A 22,804-nucleotide genomic window follows, 5' to 3' on the forward strand; every position below is an offset into this window, starting at 1 on the left:
AAAAGCACAGTGCAAGTGCCATCATCCCGTTAGCACCGTGGTCTCGTTACCACTGCGTGGTTTAGCGTGAGTTCATTTCTCTGAGCTCTCAGGGTTGCATAGTGCACTTACTGTTAATACAATAAAAAACATTTGCGGGTAGAGGAGATCCGTGAGTGCTTGATGGGCAGCGTGTGCTAATGGGTCATCATCGCTTTAGTTTCCTCTGGGAAGGTTAGGGACTCATTTTCCTGCTGGTGGGACCAGGGAGGTGCAGAAGTCAGAGCAAGGCAATCTGTGAAGGCATCTCAGGGGGATCTGCAGGGCTGTGATGCTCGCTGCTTCCTCGCTGCGCATGAGGAGTGATGAGTCACTTCTGCTTTTTCCAAAGGATCTGTTCCTTTGCAGGCATAAGCTGTTGTTGATAAATTTTTTCACTTTATTTTTCCCTTTATGACAAACCAGCAATTGATGGGTTTTGTTGCCAGTGTAAAGAAACAAACAATACCTATCATTATACTGCAGAATGGAAAATGGCACAGTGATAAAGTACATTTTAACTGTGGCATCCATTTATAAAGGGTAAACTGCCAAAATCAAGAAGGCTTTAAATATGGTAAATATTCCTAAAGAAAACTGGCTGAAGAAAATCAGTGGTGATGGCATGTTACATACTAAGCAAGGTGTTGTTCCCTACCTCAATTTGCCACGTAGCTGCACAAATATTTGATGTGCGTGGGAAGATGGGACCTTTTCTAGTGGACATTTGCCATGGTCATATGAGGATTTGTTAGTGTTCCTATGTGTGACAATATAATCAAAGGAGAAAAATAATGGTGGGCCAGGATACCAAGGTGAATTTTTGAGAGGAAAAATAGGCTCCCTTAAGAGAGGGAGGAAGGACAATAGTGTGTAATGACAAGGGTTAAAAAAAAAAAAAAGATGATGTGAGGGATGTGCAGAAATGGAAGGATGAGAGGTTTGAGCTGAAGAGGAGGGGTGTGCATTAGCGCAGAGGAAATCTCTCCCCACTGGTATGCATAGAGACATTTCCTGCCTTATGTTTTGGTTTCTTAATAGTTATCTGACTATAAAATTAACCTACATCATTTAATGGTAGTTGAATGGCAGTTAAATTAACCCACTTTCAAAATAGAGCTTACCTAGCCCGTCAGCTCTGAGACAGGCTCGTCCCCAGGCATTCGGGGCTGCAATCCACTTCTCTGCCTTAACCTATTTCCCAAGCAGCCAGCCAAAGTGGTGCATCAGAAACAGGGTTTGCTGCTCAGCCCAGCAGCTGACAGGGAATATGGACGTGTATCAAACCACTAGTTCGTATTTCACCAGGCATTTCCGTGCAAGGAGGGATAACGTCGGCCCGTGTGGAGCGCCGCCGTTAGGAGTTGTGATACTGTTTCTATTAACAGCGTGGCCTGGATTATCTGAAGCCCAATTATCTGAATCTCCAGGTTATCTGAAATGGGGTCATATCCCCCAATGTCTGTTAATTACACCCAAGATATTCTCTGCTCTCCAGTCTTCCATGGCCCCTCCCACGGGGTGACCGAGCTGTGCTGAGTGTGGTTAGCTCTAGCGAGCACTTTATCTAGCTGCTGCATTTGGGTTTTCGTATCCATGTTGGAAAAAACCCAACCTGGATAATTGCAGACTTTAAAATCCTTGAAGACTTCTAGTAGTAGGCAGTAGCCATTTGTGGCAAAGTGCCTGTTGGAGCTGGGACCAGCAATGTCTGTTGGGAGGGCATCTGACGCATTTGGGGTTTCTTCTCCCTTACAGTGTAGGTGCAGCTTAGGAGGGGAAGGTGTGGTTTTTCACAGCACAGCATATCCTGCTTGGAAGCCTTCATTTACTTCAGATGAGTTCACCTTTGGTGTGTTTCCCTGTTGTTGAACCTCTGCAGTTGCAGTGGCTCCAGATGACCTGTGTGTGCATGCCAGAGGGCTGGGGAGGGAGAACTTTGTCCCCTGTATGCTGCAGCACAGACTGGAACCAATAGCGATGGACTTGGAGCAGGGAAGAGGCCATACACCTTCCTCACCTTGGGTCCAGAGCTACTGTGCATTCACAACTCGTACCTGGGACAGTTAAAGATACTCAGGGCATCCTTCTCTACTCCATAGTCCCTATGGTTCATTCTCCCTTCTCTTAACAGGGTGCTGCTTTTTTTAAAATGTGCAAAGCTGTGAAAATCATTGTAAGAACTTTTTTTTTTCCCTGCCCGCTTTTGTTATCTGTCTTCTGGTGCTGCCTGTTTTTCTATCTATTCTGGTCTTCCAGTGCTATCTATACTTTTGGAGCACCTAGCTCAGGGAAGATGCTCAGAAAGAAACAATCATGGCATTTTTTTTTCCTTAAAGGGAAGATCCCAAATGATCTTGATAATTAGAAAAATTAGCAAGGACAATTCTGGAAAGGCTTTGGAAGCTAGTATGTAGAATAATATTTCCAACATGATAAATTTCCCTTGGTTTTAAAGCAATAGCTCAGTGGTAAGATTTTTAATTAGTCATTAAATATTGTATTAGAAGTATCACAATTGATGATAAACTACTGTAGAATATGGTTGGGTTAGTTACTTGGGGAAAGTGGGAGTGGAGGAAGTTATGACAGGAATATAAAAAAGGTAAACTTGTTTGAGGCTGCTATTGGTTTTTTGTAATGTGAAACTGAATTTGGTTTGCTTGATTTTTATTTGGTTACAGGTGGGGAGAAGTGATTTTTAATGTTTAACTATTTTAAAAATTAAATAAACAAATAAAAGACACTGCTCTGAAGGGTTAAAAATTTGAATCTGTAATGGATGTTGTTTGTCCAGTCAGTTGGCTTCTTGTACAACCTGGGTACCTTGACAAATACATGCAGCTGACAAAAACCCCAACCAAACAAAACACATCTATAAGCTGTTTCTTCCTGCTTTTCAGTTGAAATACAAGCTCAGTCCATCCCCATGTGCATCACCAAGGATGGAGTAAATTCAGGGGCCTTGAGAATCTGACAACAATATTTCCATAGTTATTTGGCCTGTGCTTTGCACAACTTCAGCTTTTCATTTAGGGAAGGAAAATGCTTTTTCTCCTTCTTAACTGTTATGTGGAGCCTCAGCTCTTTGAGTGCTGCTTTACTATTTTTTTTCAGCGCAGCAAGAGAGAATTACTGTAGCACCCACAGAGGTGTGAAGGGACTCATTCATCTGTGTGGGGAGTGTTAGGTGCCAGGCATATTTCTGAGGATTGAAATACAGGCATTTAAACTGGTGCATCCAGTGTCAGCCGTTAATTGGGGCTTTGAGAGATGAGCTCCAGAAAATCTTGCTGCAGTGGCTTACACTATTCGTGCCCATGGCTGATTTACCCATCTCCTGCAGGGAATCGCTGCATCCCAGAGCAGTGCCAGCAGAAGGAAGCATGTCCCCCACCTCCACCTCTCCAAGATCTGTGCTACAGCTAGGAGTGGAGATGGGTTTGAGCACAGTACCGCGTGTCAGATCCTGTCTCGGTCCTGGCAGGTTTACTTTTGCACAGCCACTCCAGCAAGCTAAACTGGGACTGGCAGAGAACTCATTACCCCCTTCTGTTGGGTGAGACCTCTGCATGCAGCCCTCTGGCACAGGCAAAGCGAGCCCACCTTTGGCGACACGCAGCACAGCCGCTTCCAAGTGCAGGCTCAGCACATAGGATTCACTGCACCCTCGGGGCTGAGGTCAGCTCACCTGATGACCAGCCATGAGTGTGATCCTTTTAAAAGGCTGTTTCTTCTTTGCAATCCCTCAAAACAGCATTTCCACTCTCCGTGAAAAATAATCTAAGTGGTTGAAACAAGCAAGGCTGGAGGTGCCACCCGAGGGCAGCGAGGCAAGCTACCTCAGACCTTGGGCTCACAGTAGGCATGGTCAGTGCTTTGAGTTCAGCTGACAGAGTGCATTGCTCACCAGCTAGGCTTTCTTCTTAGCCATCCACGTGTATGAAATCTCCACTTTTAGTCAGGTTTCCAAGACACACTTCAGCTTGGTGGGGTACTCAAGTGGTACCTCTGTTTTTGGGTGCTGCAAGGCAGCGCTCTGATGACTGGCACAGAGTCTGCTGTGTGGCAGCAGGAGAGGGAGGGGAAAGGTCATCCCCGTAAAAATATTGAATTGGATTTTATAAGTTTATAGCTATGTTTTGTTTCTTTTACAGAACTATAATCCTGGTGCTTAGAGTGGTCTGAAAGGAACAGAAACACTTAGCCTTGAACTTTTGTTCTGCTGCTGCTTCTTGTGCCTCCGAGGTACAAAACATATCTGTAAACTTATAATCAATCAAACTGATGTTCAAGGGCTAAAAAAAGAAACCCAGAAAGGGTACAGGCTTCATGTTCAATAGTGAGAAACTTGGGGTGGGCAAACCAGAAGATTGCAGTTGGCAATCAACAGGTTTTTGGAGTCTGGCTTCCCAGGTAGGTTGATATGAACCATCTGATTTCTTTCTCCTTCTCTTTCTTCCCCTCCTTGCTCCCCACCCAAAATACAGTCTTGAGCCAGAGGCAGACTGGGCTGCCCCTAAAGCTCTGTTTCTGGCATTCACAAGCAGAGCAAGCACAGTGTCACCCTGGTACAACTGGAAGGGGGAGATATGACAACCCTACCAGTGAGTTGGGGGCACTCCAGAAGCTGGGAAAACCTCCTCAGGCTGCATAGGGGGAAATACAGATAACTTGGCCTTTCCTCCCCATACTGGAAATGCTGTATCTGTGCAGTCTGTAGGTGTTATGGATGGACAAACCTCTGCCTTCCCCCAACCCTATCATCCCCAACCCTGTAGCCTTTGTTGGAAGCCCCAGGTCCCCTCCAGTAAGAGCTGGGGGAGGGTTGGCTTCAAACTCCACTAAACAGTAGAGGCACAATGCAAACAAATGTATTGCAGCACGCAGCTATGCAAATAGCTTCAGAGCACAGCACGTTTTCCCCAGCATTAATTGCTGCACCACCGAGGTTGCGTAGCAACAGCTCCGCTTGTGCCTCTGACAGCTCCTGCCCCTTGATGCCTCTGACACCTTCTGTGGCAGGCGGAGAAGGGGGAGAGAACAGGGCTGCCCTGAGAAAGCTAGAAGGGGCAGGAGGTAGTGAGGGGCTCTGATGACAAGATTCGCTTGGGGTGCTGGGGTTGTCTTCTGCTGGCCCAAGGTGACATGTGCGGTGGGGCTGGAAGCAGAGTGTTGGGGCACAGGGACAGAGGGACCCTGGCAGCCACAGCCTTATGTAGGCAGCATTCAAGGCTGGTAGGCAGAAAGGGCAGACCTGCCATCTCCCAGGCTCTGCAGGAGAGCTCACTGACAGGTGGGCTGTCTCTCCCATCGCATTGAATCCTTCTGAGGACTCTATACGGGTTTGTAACTGCACTTGCAGCTTGGCTATAGACATAGAGGGTCCCCAGATAGTTGCCTCTCACTGGCCATGAATCTCCTTTAGGGTTGTGGCTTTTCCAGTCCTTGAGAGAGATGGCACATTCCTCATTCACACCTAAAACTAAGAGAACCTCAGGCCAAGCCCAAGGGGTGAGCACAGGCACCAAAGAGAAGGCTGTAGGTGATATGGGCAGCCCTGGGCTCCCTCACTGGTCTGTCCAGCCTGGCAGCTTCTGTGGGGCTGGTCTGTGCCTCCCAAAAGGCAGGCTCTTCAGAGACAGGCCTGACTGCCTCCTGAGAATCATTTTTCCTCCTGTTTGAAACCATGTTCCCAATTCCCATCCTCTGCATTCACCAGTCAGTCTTCAGCTCCTGGTGTGCCTTTGCCAGGTGGTGGAATCTGTTAGTGTCCAGCACCTCTCCCTGGGAAGCCACTTCAGCTCTGCAGTCAGCTCACTTCTCCTCTACTCTGATAAGCCACATAAACAAAAAGTTTCTCTGCAACAGTTTGTACTGTCCATAAACAACCCTGCCTGAAGCTGTGGGGCTCTTGATATAACTCCACTGTTACAGGTGAGCAAGAAACAAGCTCTTCTCCAAAACTGCATTAAGTAGGGAGGATGTGGGCAATCCTGTGTCCATCGGTCGCCTCACAAGAGAATGTCCAGGGACATGTTTTATTTAATAGTAATAGCCAGAACAGACAGGAATGGTGGGAAGTGCTGGACAGGTACCCAGGCACACAGATTAGCAGGCCTCAGGGAGCACAAACTGTGTCTGGGAGGTCTGGGGATGGAGAGGCACAGGCTGTGGCTCAGCAACCTGGGGGGACAGGGAGAGGCAGGACAGAGGTGGGACCCAGCCACGCTTAGAGTCTGGCTGTAGGTGGTGGGGAGAGCTCTGCCCCAAGGTTATCCTTAGACACCCAGAAAAATTAGATGGTGCCTGCCATACCCAAACAGGGATGGGCTGGGAGGAGGAGGAGGAGATCTGCTGGAGGAGCAGATGAGCTCAAGGTGAGAAGTTGCAGCCCATCTTTGAGCTGAAGTGGCGTGACAGCAGAGGACCCTGAACACAAGGTGCCTGCAGAAGCAGGTGAATTGTGTCACTGAGTGTCAGATGGGTCTTCTAAGGAGAAAGGTCATCAGACCCGAATGGATTTATTTCCCTTATCAAGCAGGAAAAATATTTATCTCTGATTTTTAAATTTACAGCTTGACAAGCTGTGCGTATCTGATTGGCTCCTTGGAGTACAGCGGGGCAAATAAGGTGACAATGAGCACCAAGGCCTCAGTCACACTTCAGAGAAAGAAACTAGGTGAAGGCAAGGCAGAAATGCCACTGGAACCTTTGGAATCAGGGAGCACAGGTCCTCACTGCCACAAAAGCAGGACGTAGGTCTTTCCCAGCCCCACACATTGGTGCAAAACAGTTGTGACCTGTGGCTGGCTGTGTTCGGCATCACAGCTGCAAGGTGAGGAAGGACCACTTTGGTCCCTTCTCCCAGACTAGGAATTCTGTACACAGACCCACAACCTCCACCCTCACCAGGCATCACCCAGCCTTCTCTTTCTTGCCACCCACCCAGGCAACCACTTCACCTGTGCCACAGACTCTTCCTTCACAGCCATTGTGTGTAGCACTGAAGGTGCCCTGGCAAGGAGGAAGGTGGCTGTTTGGCCACTGTAACCCCTTCCCGTGGCTGCCTGGGGAGCATAGCAGTGGGGTGGGCCACAACAGGGCCTCAACTCTGCTGCTGCCATTCAGGCTCCCCGTGGGAAGATGGCTGCTGCTCTTCAGAGCTGAGCTTGAGAGCAGGTAAGGGGAGAGTCTTTGGAAAGGTGGAAAAAAAATTATTCTGACCTCTGCCTCTTCAAAAAGCCCCCTGCTCCAAGCCCAGGGAAGGTGAAAGGTTTTTTATCCCCTTTTGTTATTCAGCAGGGCAAGGGGAGGAGCTGGGCTGTGTAAGAGATCCTGGCTGACATAACCCTTCCCATGCAGGGCTCTGGAGAGGGGCCAGGTTGTACCTGAGTATTTTTATTTAAGCTAATCCCAGGTGCTGCAAGTTGAAAGCCGTCGCAGCGCCAGGTAGAACCAGTCAAGACGGTTGCTGGAGGGTGTTTTTCTTGCCGGGGTGTAGTAAAGCAGTCTCGAGGTATGTTGTTTATTGCTAACCCTGGGAATATGTTCTGGAGGTGCGGAAACGCATCCGGCAAGCTGAGCTCGCTCAGCCTTTCCAGGTGGTTTTGGGAAAACCCTGCCCAAGAAGCCTTTAGGGAAACTGAGTGGCCATGATCAAGAGGCAGAGCCTCTTTACACATAAAACGTTATGCGTGGGCAAATTGGAAAGCAAAGGGCTGGCTGGCAGCTGCAGAGGGCAGGCTTGGCTGCAGCCTGGCATTTCTGGGCAAAGAGGAGACCTGGCCAGTCCTGAACCTGAAGCAGCCCTGGGCGCCTCTCCCTGCCCACCATCTGGGGGAAGGAGGGAACAGGAAGTGCCTCCCTGGTGCTTGTCAGTTCCAAGAAAGCAGCCAGTAAGTAGTAAGTAAGGAACAGGTGAGCCCAAGGCTGTCACCGATCACAGCTGGCTCTGGTCCCTGGCTTTCCCTTCTTTATTTCTCTGCTGATGGCTACTCTGAGCCAGGACTCTTCCTTCTCATCCACCAGTCGAGCCCTGCACCTGACAGCATGGAGAGGGAAAGCCTGCTCCACATGAAGCTGCTTTTCCCTACCCTGCCCCTGAACCCTGTGATAAGCATTGTCCCCCTTGACCCAGATGAATGAGCAAGGTTGGTGTCTGATGCTGGGGGGGGTGGGCAGAGAAAGGCTGTAGAGGGAGAAAGGACTTTCACTCCTGCAATACAAGGCCAGGAGGTGCAAAGTGCAACTGTTACTGCAAAGAAACCCGACGTTGCTGGCAAAGATCCTGTGTCAGGCAGTGTGGGTGCCAAGGCACAGTGCCCCCTCAGTGTGGTCAGGACTGGGTGGGAATTGCCTGTGCTACCGTTGGGAACAGATATGGTCTCGATAACAGCACCTGGCATGGCATTCATGATGAGTTCATGCAAACACTGGGTAATTATCCCTTAACCTCTCCACCAGTAAGTCCTAATTAATTGCCTCTGCCAAGCAGGTAAATGATAATGGCCTGGGTTTGAGCGCTAGCTAGCGGCAGTGACCCTGTGCGGTAGAAGCGCACCTTTCTGCACAACCACTGTGTGCTGACAGCCCATCAGCTGTAGAAACACTTTATTAAATGGCAGCTAATCAAAAGTCAGTGCAAATGGCACTGCAGTGCACAGGGTGCATTGCTGCCTGCACTTCCTGCAGGTTGGGAGCTAACAAGATTTTCTGTGCTGATTACAGAGGAGGTTCAGATCTGCTCAGTTTGCCCCACACCCATCTTCTGCTACTGAGGTATAAGCAGAATGTGAAGACTTTGTGTAGCTCAAGATTTCTGACATCTGGCTTGCCAGCTGGGATGGTGCTTTTCTCCCACCCAGCCTGGCAGTGCAGAGTGAGCTTGCAGAGGTGTGCAGCCATCCTGGTGGGTCCCAGAAGTGCTGGGCCTTCTACACGTGGTACCATGAAGATACTAAATCCAATTCTTTTTAGGTTTGCTTTGAACATGTGACATGGTGCTTATACAATGGGATGTCCTAGGCAGAAGTATAATTATGGGTGCTCTGGCAGTGGGAGACAAACGAAAGTGCAGTCCGTGTCCTGCCAGCAGTGTGCACATGTAAGTGTGCATGCTGGGAGTGAAGGGACACCTGCCAGCTTCAGGAAAACAGAATGCTTGATCCCACGTGGAGGTCAGGCAAGCGATGTGCCCGAGTGGGAGGAGAAGGGTTATTCTGGTTTTGCAGCATAAACTTTGATTCCCTGGGACATGTTACTGATTGCTTCTCTCTTTGTCTCCCTAGTGAGGAAGCAGCAGAGACAATAGCAATAGACTCTAACAATCAGCCGAAGTCTCCACTGGAAAAATTTATGGTCAGATTGTGTACGCATCACCAGAAGCAGTTCATTCGTGTGCTAAACGACATATACACTGAAGTACAACCAGACTCTGACGGCCAGCAGTTGTCTGAATCTGGGAACATGGAGGTCTCTACTTGTGGCTCTGGTTGTAGCCAGCAAAGCACTGAAAATCAGGATAAGGGTGCTACTTTTACTGAATCAAAGCTCCCTTCTTCCTTGGACCCAGGACAGTCAGGGTCCGATGGCCCCCTGCATGTTACGGGACAAGCCCTGAAGCAGCCGGCGGAACTGAAGTCTCTGGACAGAGCAGAGAACTCCAGTCCTCCTTTGAGAAGGGACTTCTGCGAGCTGCCCGTCACCAGGCTTCGCTCTGCTAGTCCAAAGGATAGCTCCACCCAAGGATACCTCAGCACGTTGAACTCTCCCTCTCTGAATTTCCATCATACCGCAAAAAGCCTGGAAGGGCAGCAAGCTGCTGGACACGAGCAAGAAGCTGGTGTCAGAAAGTGTGAGGACAATAAAGAGCCGCTAGCAGGTAAGACTCTTGTGGAAGGTTATATTTCAGTCAAAGTGGCAAATGTGAATGGCAGCGAGGACAGCTTAGACAGCTGTCTGGGGTCACAAAAGAGCTCTTTCAGGGCTCTGCCGGAAGAGTCCTGGGATCCTGGCTTTGCAGTGACCCCCCCTCGCAGAGCCGACAAAGAGAACACTTTGCAATGCAGCTCGAAAGCATCTTTGCACCAGGACTTAGACGCAAAAGAACAAGATGCGAGACCAAAGCAAGAAAACCACCTGCATGCCATGGCCAGGGGCAAGGCAGGCTGCCACCTGCACCCGGCTGACAAGGGCCCGCTCGACAAGTCCAAAGAGGGCTGGCTGCCCACTGGCGCCACACCAGCCGCCCACCGGACCCCCGGTGGGCACCCCCGCACCAAGGCAGCCTCCCTCAGGTCCACTCGGAAGAGCAAGAAGGCATCGGGGTTGAGGATCAACGACTACGACAACCAGTGCGATGTGGTCTATATCAGCCAGCCCATCACCGAGTGCCATTTCGAGAGCCAGCGGTCGGTGTCATCCCACAGGACAGCGAGGAAGAGCACGCGAGGGTATTACTTCAACGGGGAGTGCTGCGAGCTCCCGACTGTCCGCACACTGGTTAAGAGCTCCCGGGCAGAGGAGAGGGCGAGCAGCCCGGCACTGCGAACAGAGACCCTCGTAAGTGCAAAGCCACCCCCGGTGCTCTCAGTGGGGGGGTCTGCAGGGGCAGGACGGGAAGGTGAGAAGAGGGTTTCCCTGAGGCTCCTGGCCAAAGTGGCACCAACCAGCCGAGAAACAAAAGAGAGAGCTGAGCTGGGCTCCATGCAGCTCCGAGATACCCGAGCGCTCCGGTCAAGGGAAGCTGCCATGGCCATGCCCTTCTTCTCCCTCTCTGCTCCACCCAGCCCCCAGAAAGAGGACAGATTGGCCGGGTCACCGCCCCCTGGCTGCCCTCCTGCTGAAGGAGGGGGGATGAGAGTGGGAGGCACTGTCACCTGTGAGGCTGTCAGCAGCCCGGGCTCCTCTGGGGATGGCAGTGGCAGCAGGCAGGCTGCTGATTTTGCTGCCATTCCAGTCCCACAAGCACACAATGGGGAGGAATGTTGTCCAGGCTCTGACATACAAACTGATCCAGACCTCGCTGCCAGCCCAGAGCCAAAGTCCCCCTCACAGCCCTCTGCCACTACAGACACAGCGCCCTTGGCCCACGATGGTGCCAGGGATCCTGACCAGCTTCCAGGCTCAGGGGATGCAGAGCTCTGCGAACAGTGCCTGGCAGAGCCCTCCCCATGCTCTCCAGGCTCACAGGCTCCTGATGAGCCCCCTGCCACCATGGATGGGGAGAGTCCCCTGGAGCCCCCTGAAACCTTGCAGTGTGTAGATGTGAACAAAAGCATTGATGCTAAACCAGAAGCCGAATCATCGGTCATGACAGATGATGGCTCTCTTGAGCAAGAGGATGCTGTGCTGGTCAGCACAGCCCTCCCCAAAATCTTGGAAGGGGAGGCAGTGAAGAATAACAGCACAGCAGGTGAAAAAGAGCCTGTTGAAGGGGAAATGCCACCTGATCCCAACAGCTCAGACACTGCAGGGAAAGACTCTGTCTCTTCCAAGGACAGTCTAGACAAGAAGCGAAAGAAAGGCAGGAGAGTACTTGTGGCATCGGATCGATGTCTCCGAAGCCAGCAATCCCAGTCACCTGCCGAGGGCAGTGCTGAGGACTCTGGTTCTTCCAGCTCTGTGCAGCTTCCTTGCTTTCAGATCAAACTCTCCAAGAGCCCTGGCGCCAAGCGGTTCAAGAGAGAAGTGGAGCTGGATGAGGCAGCATCCACACACTTCCCAAATGACTGCTTCCCCAGTGTCCTGCTCAAAACTAGCGAGGGGCCAGGCACTGGCCAGGCTCTAGAGAGTATCGCTGAGCAGCAGCCAGGCGAGGAGAATGGTGTCACTACCAGACAAACCTATAAAAGCATCTTAGTGAAAGAGACTGCTGCAGAAGGAGAAAATCCCTCTAAAGATGACCCCTCTGCTAACAGCAGCCAAAGTCAACTGGATGAGATGCTGGAAATCAGCGTCCAGCCTGATTCTGAGAAGAAAAACATTCTCCTCCCTCCAGAGTACAGTGTTCCTGTAAATGATGCCAAGCAAGTGGATGTGAAACCAGGCAATGCCAGTGCAAAGGGCAAGGAGAGCTTTGACAGTGCCAGGGATATGGGCAAGCCGGTGAACTATGAGCTGGTGACTGATTCGCCTCCATGTCCCAGCAGCAGAGGTGGAAACAAGCATCTTCCAGCAAAAACTGCAAAGCATAAAAAGGTTGCCCTGCAGTTTTATAACTTACGACACACACCTGCACCTGCACCGGTAGACACTGCAAAAAAGAGCACACCAGGGAAGGAGTCTATGCAAGTGATCCCCAAACCAAGGGATGAACACAGTTCAGGGAATAATGACTGCCCAGCACTGGAGGACATAGACATGGCTGACAGCAAACCAAAGTTCATGGAGTGGTGTGCTGAAGAGGAGAACCAGGAGCTCATTGCCGAGTTCAACACTCAGTACATGAAAATCCAGAAGGGCTGGATTCAGCTGGAGAAGGAAGTGCAGCCAACCCCCAAAGTAAAGAACAAAGCTGACAAATTGAAAGAGATTTGGAAAAGCAAGAAAAGAACACGGAAAAGTAGAGGATCACTAGAAGTGCAGAAGCTTTCTCCTGTCCAGATGCTCTTTATGAAGGCCTTTAAACTGTCTGACATATGCCAGTGGTTTCTGGAGACAACTGAAACCAGGTCTCTAGTGATCGTGAAGAAACTCAACACCCGTCTCCCAGGGGAGATCCCCCCCATCAAAGTCCCCATGCAGAAGTATTCTGCCTCCAGTCTCTACCCCAGCTCACTGCAAGCTGAACGTTTGAAAAAACATCTCAAGAAGTTCGCTGCCACTACCCCAGCTCGAAATAACCTGAAGAACCAAAAGCTTTGGGCCAAAATTCGTGAGAGTGTTGATAAAGCAGAGGCTGAAGAAGCCACCACTCCCAACCAGACCTCTCCTACCGATGCCAGTACCAAGGAGCTGAGCGAAGACAAAACCACTCAACCTGCCCTCAGCTTGCCCACGCAGGCAAGCACCAGGATCCTGCGCAAGTACTCCAACCTGCGGGGCAAGCTGCGAGCCCAGCAGCGCATGGTGAAGGCTGAGAAGCGGATTGATGGCCCAGGGGACCATCTGTCCCTGGAGAACAAGCAGAGCCGGAAGAGTGTGTGCATCAACCCCCTGATGTCTCCAAAGTTGGCCTTGCAGATCAAAGCAGCCGCCTTTCCTGCTAAATCTCCATCAGTGGATGGGACAGGGAAGGGGCGGAAGGGGAAGAGCAGGTCCCAAGAGGACCCCTTGCCCAAAGTCGACCTCCAGCTCAGCAAGAAGAAGAGGATGCTGAAGGAGAGCGGGAGCACCCAGGAGAGATCCAACTCCTCCACCAAGGACAAGCTGCCTGCCAAAAAGACGAGTAAAATAAAGCATTCAGAGGTCAGCACAAAAGCTCCTGCCACCCGAAAGCAGGCTGCCATGGAGAAGAGCAATAAACTGGTCAGAAAAATGTCTTTCAAAGAGAAGAGAGTCCCAAAAAGGCAGCTGGAGAAGGTGCGGCTCCCTATGCGGAAGGGCAAGGAGAACACCAGCAGACGGACACTGCTACCCCCCAGCAATGAGGAGCTGTCCAAGTCTCCGAAGCAGAAGCCCCTGGGGGAGTCCTCCACACGGTCACAGAAGATGGCCAACAAGAAGCACAGCAGTGGGAAGACCCTGACAAGATCCATGAAGAAGATGCAGGAGAACAATGTGTCACAGGGCAAGAGGAAGCTGAGGGCAAAAGTGGACTGTTCGCACAGCAAACGCTCGCGACTGGACCCGAAGTAGCGAAGAACCGGTAGCCATGTACAAAACTGATGTATAGTAGTAACCCTTTACCATGCATTAACTAAAGCTGCTTTTATAAGCTGTAGCAAGCCTTTAAAAATCCGCAGTTAAAGGATAACGCCCATGATTTTAGACATCAGCAGATGTGTCTCGGACAGAGAAGAGGTCAGCCTGTCTGGCTCTACTGTTCAGAAGGAAGTTTCTGCAGTTTGAAAGTTCCTTGGGTTTTTTAAACTTGGAACCAGGCAGTTTTTGTTAAAAGTACAGTGCCTTATTTATCACTTTAAAAATAAAAATAAGAAGCTGGTCTGTGTGATTTGGAGGCTTGCGTTTTATACTTGAGGCACAAGCACTTGTACTGTAGCAGAAAGAAAACCACCTTCGTGCACGTGAAGTAGCTTTCGTCAGCTTTGGGTGCACACAAACATTTCCCTTTCCTTCAGAGTCCTTCTTCTGTCTGTCTTTTTAGTGGCATTTAAAGCAAAACCAAAACCATTTCCCATCACTGAAGGAGAGAAAGGCGAGTCTGTCCTTTGTTGGTTCGTTGGTAGCAGCTGCTGGTGTCCTGGACTGTTACCTGCATAAGAGTGTGAAGTAGCTACTGGTGTGTGTGCTGCTGATGGCTGCCTGCTTCCCACTGCACAGCCTGTGGGGTGGGGTGAGCCTGCTCAGGCCAAGGACGTGCTGTGGGGGCTCTGGGTACCATGCTGCTGCATGCACTGCTGCCAGTCGGGCATGTTGGGCTGTATCTGTCTTTATTTCTTGCTGGCTTCAGGGATGAACCAGTCCTGCCATGCTCTGCTCTTGGACAGACCTCCTTCTCCCATTTCCCTGCCCTCGTGGTGATTTCTGTGGTCTCTGATGGCAAAGCTGTTTCTGCAGCTCTTCACTGAAAGTTGAAGGGCTCCCTTTTTAAGGGCTTGAGCTCCTTCTGATGTTGGTGCTCTGCAGGAGGGGAGCCCTGGCCCTCACCCTGTGCTTTTGTGCATATCTTGCCTAGTGCTCTCCTAAGCCAGGATTTGCAGTTGGAATAGGGTTGGGATAAGGGACTGCCTTAAGTTTATTTTTTACCATAATTTACATTTCATCCTTTTACTAGCAAGGTGTGAGAGGTTTGTCCTTGCTTGCATCTGGCTGTGGAGTCTGAAAGAGGCTGAATCTCTACACTGTCCTGCATGACACCTTTGCAAAGCTCCTCCTCAAGCCTCTGCAGCCCATTTAAAAGCCAGCTGGGGGTCTGCAGTGACAGAACAGGGTCACAATGCCTGGCTCCTTTGAGAAAAACCTGTTAGAAGTGCATAGAGCATGTGGCTCTGCTGGCTCTGCTGGGCAGAGATGATCAGTGGCTGGGAAGTGAGTGCTGTGGTCAGGAAAGGACCCTGCTCAGCCATTGCGTTCCCACGGCTTCACTTTCACATTCCTGCACAAAGTCCATTTGCAGGAATCCCAATGCCAGCCCCTTCCCACACAGAAAGAGCAATGCCTGGCAAGGCACCGTGCGGGCTCTGAGGTTGCCAGACCTTTAACAGCCGCCTTGCTGGTCCTTGCTCAGCTGCTTGTCCCTGCTGAGAGCAAGGCTCTGGTGCAGGCCATGAGTTCAAGATGTGCCTGCCCTGGGAGCAGAGGCTGGAGAGGTTTTGGCTGCAAAGGGAATTGCTTTTCATGGTTGGTATTGAACCCCAGATCCCAAAGCCTGGGGGCTGGAGGTGAAAGGCAGATAATTGTCTTTAAATCTTTCATTGTACCCATTTAGTACAGAGAATGAAACCAGGAGTTTGAGATTTGCATGCCCTTCATAGAGCACCTCTAGCTCTCCTGCAGGTATTCCCTTTCCCCAACATTGATGCACACATTTTTGTGTGCTACGGCACATTTTTCTCTTACTGTGAAATGTCTGATTTAAAAAAAAAAAAATCCTTTGCCTTTCCTTTGAATCGTGCTAGAATAAGTTAACTCTCTGAACAGCTAGGAAGTGATTAAATCTAGCCTGTCAGTCCCTGTACAGATTAATACGAAATTATCTATTACTTTAATTTTTACTGCATGCATTAAATATGTCAAACATTCCATCAGAAAAGATTTAAAAGCGTTTCAGGAGAGGTGTGAGGCAAGAGGGCACTGATGGCAGTTAAATGACTGTTCTGTACCTTTCTTGCGGGTTGTCTTTCCCTCTTGCTTCTCCATCCGTACTTACGGTCCTCCTCTAACCCCTGGCTGGGGCAGCCTCTCTGCAGTCCCATGGGCCTGGGATTTCTTCTCCTTCCTCTGGGCCAGATGTACGTGTGAGCACTCCTCTTACCTCTGCTCTTCATGCCTTTCCTCTGCAGCAAACCCCCCTTTCCCCATCCTTCACCATCACTCCTGAAGCGCCTGCACTGGTCACCAAGTGCTGACCGCTCCTCGGGGCTTTCCCCCTCTCATTCTCTCTTTCATTTTTTAGCTGCTGGTAAATGCAGGCTGTCCTGCTGTCTTCTGTGCTTCTGGGAGCAGGAACCTCATTAGGATAAAACCCTAGAGAAAGCAAGTGGAGAGAGGCTTTCTAGATGGGGTGCTTCCCAGCCTCCCAGCTGCCTTCCTGCACTCTGGGTTTCTCCAGCACCAGTTGGCTCAAGTGTGGCAAGGCTGGGAGATGGCAGGAGTGGAGCAGCATCTGAGCATCTCTGTCCCGGTTCAGTGAGTGCTTAGGCAGTGGTGGGATCAGCACACTGAGCTTCCTGGCAGTGTCCCTGACAGGCCTTGGCTCCAAAGATGAATGGCAAGGACCTCTCGTGTGAAGGAAACAGAGATGCTAAAAGAAAAGCTATATTCCTCCCACACCTTTTAACTTCCAGTCTCAGTCTGTGGTCTTCTCTTGTATTGCTTCGTTTTGACTCGGTTGGATGGAGGTTTCCTGTACTGAAGGCAGGGAATTGCAGGGCTCCAGAGGGGAGTGAGGTGGGTTTGGCCATGCTGGGCAGCGTGCAGGCAATGTGGTTTGAGACTCAGAATGCCTGCAGCTTGTCCCAGGCTCTGATCACCTTCAACCAGCATCTCTGTCCCTCCCTGGGGATTGCCAGAGACATTTGGCAAGCCTTAGTTTTCCCACATTAGATCCAGTATGTCCTGTGCAAAGAGCCTAACAGGAGCTGGGCTGAGCCTTGTAGGTGTAAATCTGAATTTCTGCACACTTCAGTGAGGAAAGGTAGAGGGTGTGGGGTTTTTTGTCAGGATGGGGCTGAAAAGAGGGTTCTGTGCTGGGCTGTGAGTTGTTAATCTTGTCTTCAGAAAGCAAATGAAGAGAAAGCAAATAATTCTGAGAGTTTTTCCAAAGAAACCCATTTTTAAATACAATTGCCCCAGCCTGCTCCCTGGGACCAGCCTGGGGGCACCTGGCTTGGGTGGGAAAACACAGAGCAGCACCTTGGGCATCTGCAGGGACAGAGTTTGCAAGAGGTGCTGAGCTGGGCTGTCCAAGGTGGTGAGATGGTCTGGGGTTCTGTCACAAGGGACCCCTTGACCCCCTGCTCTACTGTCCTCAGGGCCTGTCCCTGGCACCACAGCCTCTGCAGGGCTCTCCCCACCTGGACAAGTAAACCTTGCTCAGAACTGCTCTGTCTCTGCCTCCTCCTTTCCTCCAAACAACTCCACCTTATTACAGTTTTGAGGAAAGCTGGAGTGATTCTTCTCTACATAGTGCTGTTTTTGAGAAGCTGGCAGAAGTGTTTCCTCCCACAGCTGCTGCACTGGGTGGTGGATTTAACTCATGCAGGTAGTTTTTAGGGAGAGCTGGCTGGTTTGCCAAGGGTGAAGCCATTGCCTGTGGCTGAGCTGTTGCAGGAAGCACTTGGGGCATGACCTCTACAGCCCACCTTGAGGTGGGAATATTGCTACATTTGTACAAGTTCTTGGAATTACGGATTTGTGCAGTCCTTTGGGTTACCCCACAGGGGAGGATGCCTCAGGGGTAAGGTGGGCCAGGGGCCTTTGTCATCTCTAGAAAAGTGTTAAGGCTTTCTGCTCTGAGGAAGCCCCCAGCTCCTTGCCAGGCTTCTCTCCATGCTGTCACTGCTCCTGGAGATGCTGTCTTTGGGTCCTCTGCCTTTCCTGTGTGCATTCTCCATTTGACACCAGTAATAGGAGTCAGGCCTTGCAGACTAAAAGACCTACTTTTAACATGCTTTGCAGTTGATTTTCTGAGTGCTTTATTTTGGGGCAGGAAGAAGGAATGCTGTAATTTGCTAGAAAATTGAATTGGTAGCAAATTAAAGGGTCTGCCTGTGAGGTGATTGTCTGGCAAGGTAGCATTGCCTGGGTAGCTCCATTTTTTTAATCAGCGCTAAGAAATTTGAATTTTTTCTCCTTTTCTTTTTTTCCCCAATCAGTCCTCGTGTTGCATTACTCTCTTGCCAATATACTTCTGTATTTCCTCTCTTCATGAAGCCACATTTCAGCCAGAACAGTGCACAAGAGACACAGAAGTAAGTAGAGGTGATACCACATGTATATAACCTGTTGCTCTTGTTAATGACATGCACTACTTGTTCCTGTTTGTCCTGCAGCGAGGCAATGGCAAGGTGTGCTGCTGAGGCACAGCCCCTGCTTTAAAGCAGGCTGTTCCCAATAAAGGCAGCTTTTATGCCATGCAGGGGATGCACAGGGAGCTGCAGATGAGCTTAATGAATGGAAGGAAATAAGCAACACGATTTATTGCCTTATTCCACATGGACATGGAGTGTGTTTCCATGTGCTATGGTGCAGAGCTGCCCACTGGCACTACCACAGTGCCATCCTCAGATCCGCAGCCTCACTGCGCTCCTCATCTCCTGCGCCACCCTACAGCTCCCTGTGTTTCTTCAGCTCTGGATTTCAAGTGCTTCATCCCACAAAACAGATCTCTTCCAGTTACTTTGGCTGTCCTTGCTGGGCACTTTCTCATGATATTCTTGAAACTAGTCTCCATCATGCACCCCAGTCCATGTAGCAGGTGCAGCATCTTCTTAGCTCTGCACCTTCACTGTCCCTCTGCTGCCAGCCCTCCTCTCTCATTTGCATGCTTACCTTTTCCTCTCTCACTTTGTCATCGGCAGCTCTGGGTCTTCACCCTTCATATGGTCAGGATCTGTCTATCTTAATTAACCTCCAGGAGGAGCTCTGTTTGCCAAGCTCAGAGTCCAAACTTATGTTGGGGGTTGAGTGCTGCAGTAAGAGCAGTTTGAGCCCAGGGTGGCCCTTACTACCTGTAGCTGTTAGGATCTTGTCTAGGAAGGCTAGCCCTGGAATGGGTTTCCCTGCTGACAGGGTGCATGCAAGGTACCCAAGACATGCATGTGTTTATTTTCATCACTGACTCGTCCCTGGCAAGGTCCTGTTTGCTGGTGTTTGCTGTGTGCAGTGGGATTTCTGTAGTCAATTGCCAGCACGTCGGTGAGACACATTTGCAGCAAACCTTCTCTGAAGAACCGTCCAGCCAGTGCTGATGCTTCTATGTTGCTGATCAGTGTCCATGAGCTGGGAGAGTGGGATGAAATTGTCACTGCTGCTCTCTGCATCCCTGTCCCTCCTGTGCTGGGGGAGCCATGCGGTGCTAGACTGAGTGGGCTGGTGGGCTGCCCATGCTGCTTTTTGCTGACATGCAAATGAGCAAAGATGCAGCCCATCCCATGTCCCAGCTGCTCTTGTGGCACCTCTGGAAATGCTGGTGTTTCCGAAAGCTCTGCCAGCTCCTAGTAACCTCCCAGGAAATAGACACGCAATCAGATGTACTGGTGCCCTGTTTTTAAAACTTGCTGATGGACATTTTCTCTCTCCAGCTCATATGCTTTCAGCCTGACAACTGCATTCCCAGTAGAAGATGACTGAGAAAGCTATGATTCCCAACCTTCTGTAGGCACAGGCAGTTCCTGGAGCAGCAGGGAGGTGTGGGTGGCCATCCAGGTTGGGCTCTCACCTTCCCACCAGCAGCAGTCATGCTGGAAGAAGAGGGCTGAGCCCCAGCCAAGGTGTACTCGGGTCTGCATCCTTGGGCTGTACGCCTGGACAGCCCAGGAGCAAGATGGGGGTAGGCTCCCCCCTGCCAGGGAACACCACTGCAGCTTTTCTTGTAGTGGTAGTTTTTTTGAGCAAACCACAAGGCTACGATGTCCCCACGTCGTGCACATTCTCCCCCGTGTGTCGTAGTATCCATTTGGCCCATCCTTTAGCTTGGTGGTTGTGAAATGAATCCATCTGTTCTAAGATGTTCTCAGGAGTTCTTGTTTGTATTAAGCTCACCCCTAGGCTTAGCAGAAATCACAGTCCCCATCCTCCCTCCCTCCCTCTCCGCGGACAAGCCCTCTCCTTCACGAGCACTTCCACCCTCTCCCTGAAGGGCGGCGGAGGGCAGCTGGCGGTTTTGATTCAGGGCACGTTGGCAGCTTTGGGGCAGCCGAAGGAGCTGGGATGCAGCCGGCCGGCATTTGTGACATGGGTCTGGAGGCCAGGCGCTCCCACGGGCTGCACTGCTAGCCAATGTTTTCTAAGTCTGTTTGTAAGAGTACCTAATTTTAAAATGAAATGTGAATATATATTATGTGTAGGTGCCATGTAAGATAGTGTTGTGCTAGGCGGCAGGATGCTAACCTACTTTTTAAGATTTTTGGGGACAGGAAAAAGCGTTTTTCTCTCACTTCATGCTCACAGATCTAATATTGTAAATAGGTTTTTTAAATATTTATTTCATGGGCTTTCCACAGGTTCTTGTTCTGACTGGTGTGTTGGTTGGTGGGGCTCTATCGCCCGGCGTGCCGCAACCAAAGGGCTGGCGATTGCGTGGGGGATGGGACGGGGTGGGACAGTGTCGGGGGGTGGGGTGGGGTGGGTGGGGGTGGTGTTCCGTTTGGTTTTATGTCACATCAAAGTTGAAGCATTAACTCTTCCTCTTCGTCTTGTTTTGATGATGTCAGGCCTGGCCGATGGCCACGGTGCCCAGGGAGGCAGTGAGCTCCCATGGCTGGCCAGGATAGCCATTCCCCAGGGTGGGAGGCACTGCAAGCAATAAGATTTGTAGTAATAATGTCTGCTTTGATGGCAGGGGCTCTCGGGGATCAGGGCTGGGTGGGAATAACCCTGCTCCCAGCAGGGGCTCAGTCCAGCATGGCATGGAGGGGATCTCTTTACCTGGGGATGCCCAAGGAAGCGTCCCCAGGGATGGAGGAGGTGGGGGCTGCTGTCACCCCCAAGGAACCCCCCCAAAACTGCCAGGGTAGGGCAGGTAGTTACTGATAGCAAATTCCTGCTAGTGAATTACTGCAGCGAGCAGCTGCCTTTGCGGGTACGGGTGACCCGAGGGAGCACACCGCTGTCACCGCTACAAACCCAGGGCTGGCTCGAGAAGGGCATTTGCTTATTTGCTTATCATTCTGCAATTTTCATTCTCTTCTAGGAGGTTTGAGGTCATTTGGTTATTTTTTTCCTAAATGGATTTGGATTTTTCTTTTTTTTTTTCTCTTAACCCCTTTTATCCTGGGGTAGCTGACTCTGACCCCCAGTCCAGCTCTCTGTGAGGGGCAGTGGGGCAGTGTCAGCAGGATCAGGGCTGCTTTTATGGTGATGGGTTTCTGACTTTGGGGGATGGAGTGAGGAGTGCTGCTGGGTCCCAGCCCTGCAGGAGTCCTCATCAACCCCACGCTTCCTTCACCCTTGGAACAGGTGTGTGAAAAAAAAGAAAAAAAAAAAGAAAAAAGGAAACAACAACAGTAATTTTTTTCTTAAGATGCTCAACATTTACATATTATCTCCACCCTGATGGCAAATGTTTTTCCTTCATCTGTGTCTGCTTCCCTGGGAGAGTTTTGTTTCTCTGTTTGTTTCTACATGAATTTTAGACACTGAGCTGAAATTCCTCCTGTCCGGTACTGTATGTTTGAGCCTAAGCAATGTGAACTGTACAGACCAGCAGTGGGAAGTGGGAGCCGGTGACTGCACCTGGGAGAGCCGTGGCTTGGGACGGCATTCCCAGTTGCTGTAGGGAGCAGGAAGTACTGTGTCATGAGTTGGGAAAATGAACTGTCTGCTGTGAATTCTCGGTTGGAAATGTGGAGAGGAGTTTCCATTAAATAATGTTTACATACCTCACCTGATGAACCTTTGAAAGTGTATATATAAAAAAAAAAGAAAATAAAATTATATTAAGTTGCTTTAAATCAATATGTATAGCTATAAGAGCTGGGTCATTTGAACTTTGAATATGTATCGACTCTCTAAATGTTGACATTTTGTGAACTCTGTGCTCCTGTCTTTTATTTCATCCTAGCCTATGGAAAAAGTTGTGTTCTTGTTCCAGATAAAAGGTCCCTGACTTAGATCTGAACTCCTCAAGGATTCCCACAACCTTGTTTTCTGTTGATATTCACCCTATGAGCTTTCTAAAGGTCCGTATTTTATTGCAGCTTATTAAATGTTTCTTTGATATCAGCACTTGTTTGGTGTGGTAAGTGGGGAAGGGCAAAGGTGAGTGAGTGCGCAGGGTGGAGGGCAGTGGGCTGGCACCCTCCAAGTGTGACCCCCTTTCCTCTGGAGGGGGGATATAAATGCCCATGTGGGATTTCAGTGCTCCCACACCGGTGCCTGAGCTGTGGAAGAGTATGTTTGTGGCACCAACAGTGCAACCTCTCTGTGTTCCTGGGGACTGCTACTGAGGCCCCCCCTCCCTGTCCCCAGAGAACTACATGTGCCCAGTTTCCCCTATGGCCTGTAGCCATTCCATCCACACAGCAGCCACTGGCCCTATGGCTTCTCACACTGCCTCATGCAGTGACTCCCTTTGCAAGGTGTTGCATGGATAACCCCAGCTGCATGTCCCTCAACCATGTGGGTCACACTCTGGCCAGAAGCAGTGGCCAGGGCTGCTCCAGGAGTAGCAAATCATCCCCCATGGCAGGATCAACTCTTTCCAGCCTGTGTCACCTCCTCACACACCCAGCAGCTCCCAAGCACTAGCTGCCCCCTTCTCCCCTCCAGGAAAGAAGAG

The 22,804-nt window shown here is 50.4% G+C and overlaps 1 protein-coding gene across 3 annotated transcripts in view; it reads left to right on the forward strand.

Annotated features, from left to right (window-relative positions):
• LOC108492059 (ligand-dependent corepressor) overlaps positions 1–22,244 on the forward strand; it is an 88,382-nt gene extending 66,138 nt beyond the window's left edge. For all 3 annotated transcript variants that reach the window (XM_017803883.1, XM_017803884.1, XM_017803886.1), the window contains one exon: positions 9,309–22,244. In XM_017803883.1, coding sequence (XP_017659372.1) covers positions 9,309–13,818 — 4,510 coding nt within the window. In that variant the 3' untranslated portion in view covers positions 13,819–22,244. The remainder of the gene's footprint in view (positions 1–9,308) is intronic.
• The last annotated feature ends 560 nt before the right edge of the window (positions 22,245–22,804 follow it).

Source organism: Lepidothrix coronata, unplaced genomic scaffold (genome assembly GCF_001604755.1).
Source record: "Lepidothrix coronata isolate B3197 unplaced genomic scaffold, Lepidothrix_coronata-1.0 Scaffold8, whole genome shotgun sequence".
NCBI classification, from domain to species: domain Eukaryota; kingdom Metazoa; phylum Chordata; class Aves; order Passeriformes; family Pipridae; genus Lepidothrix; species Lepidothrix coronata.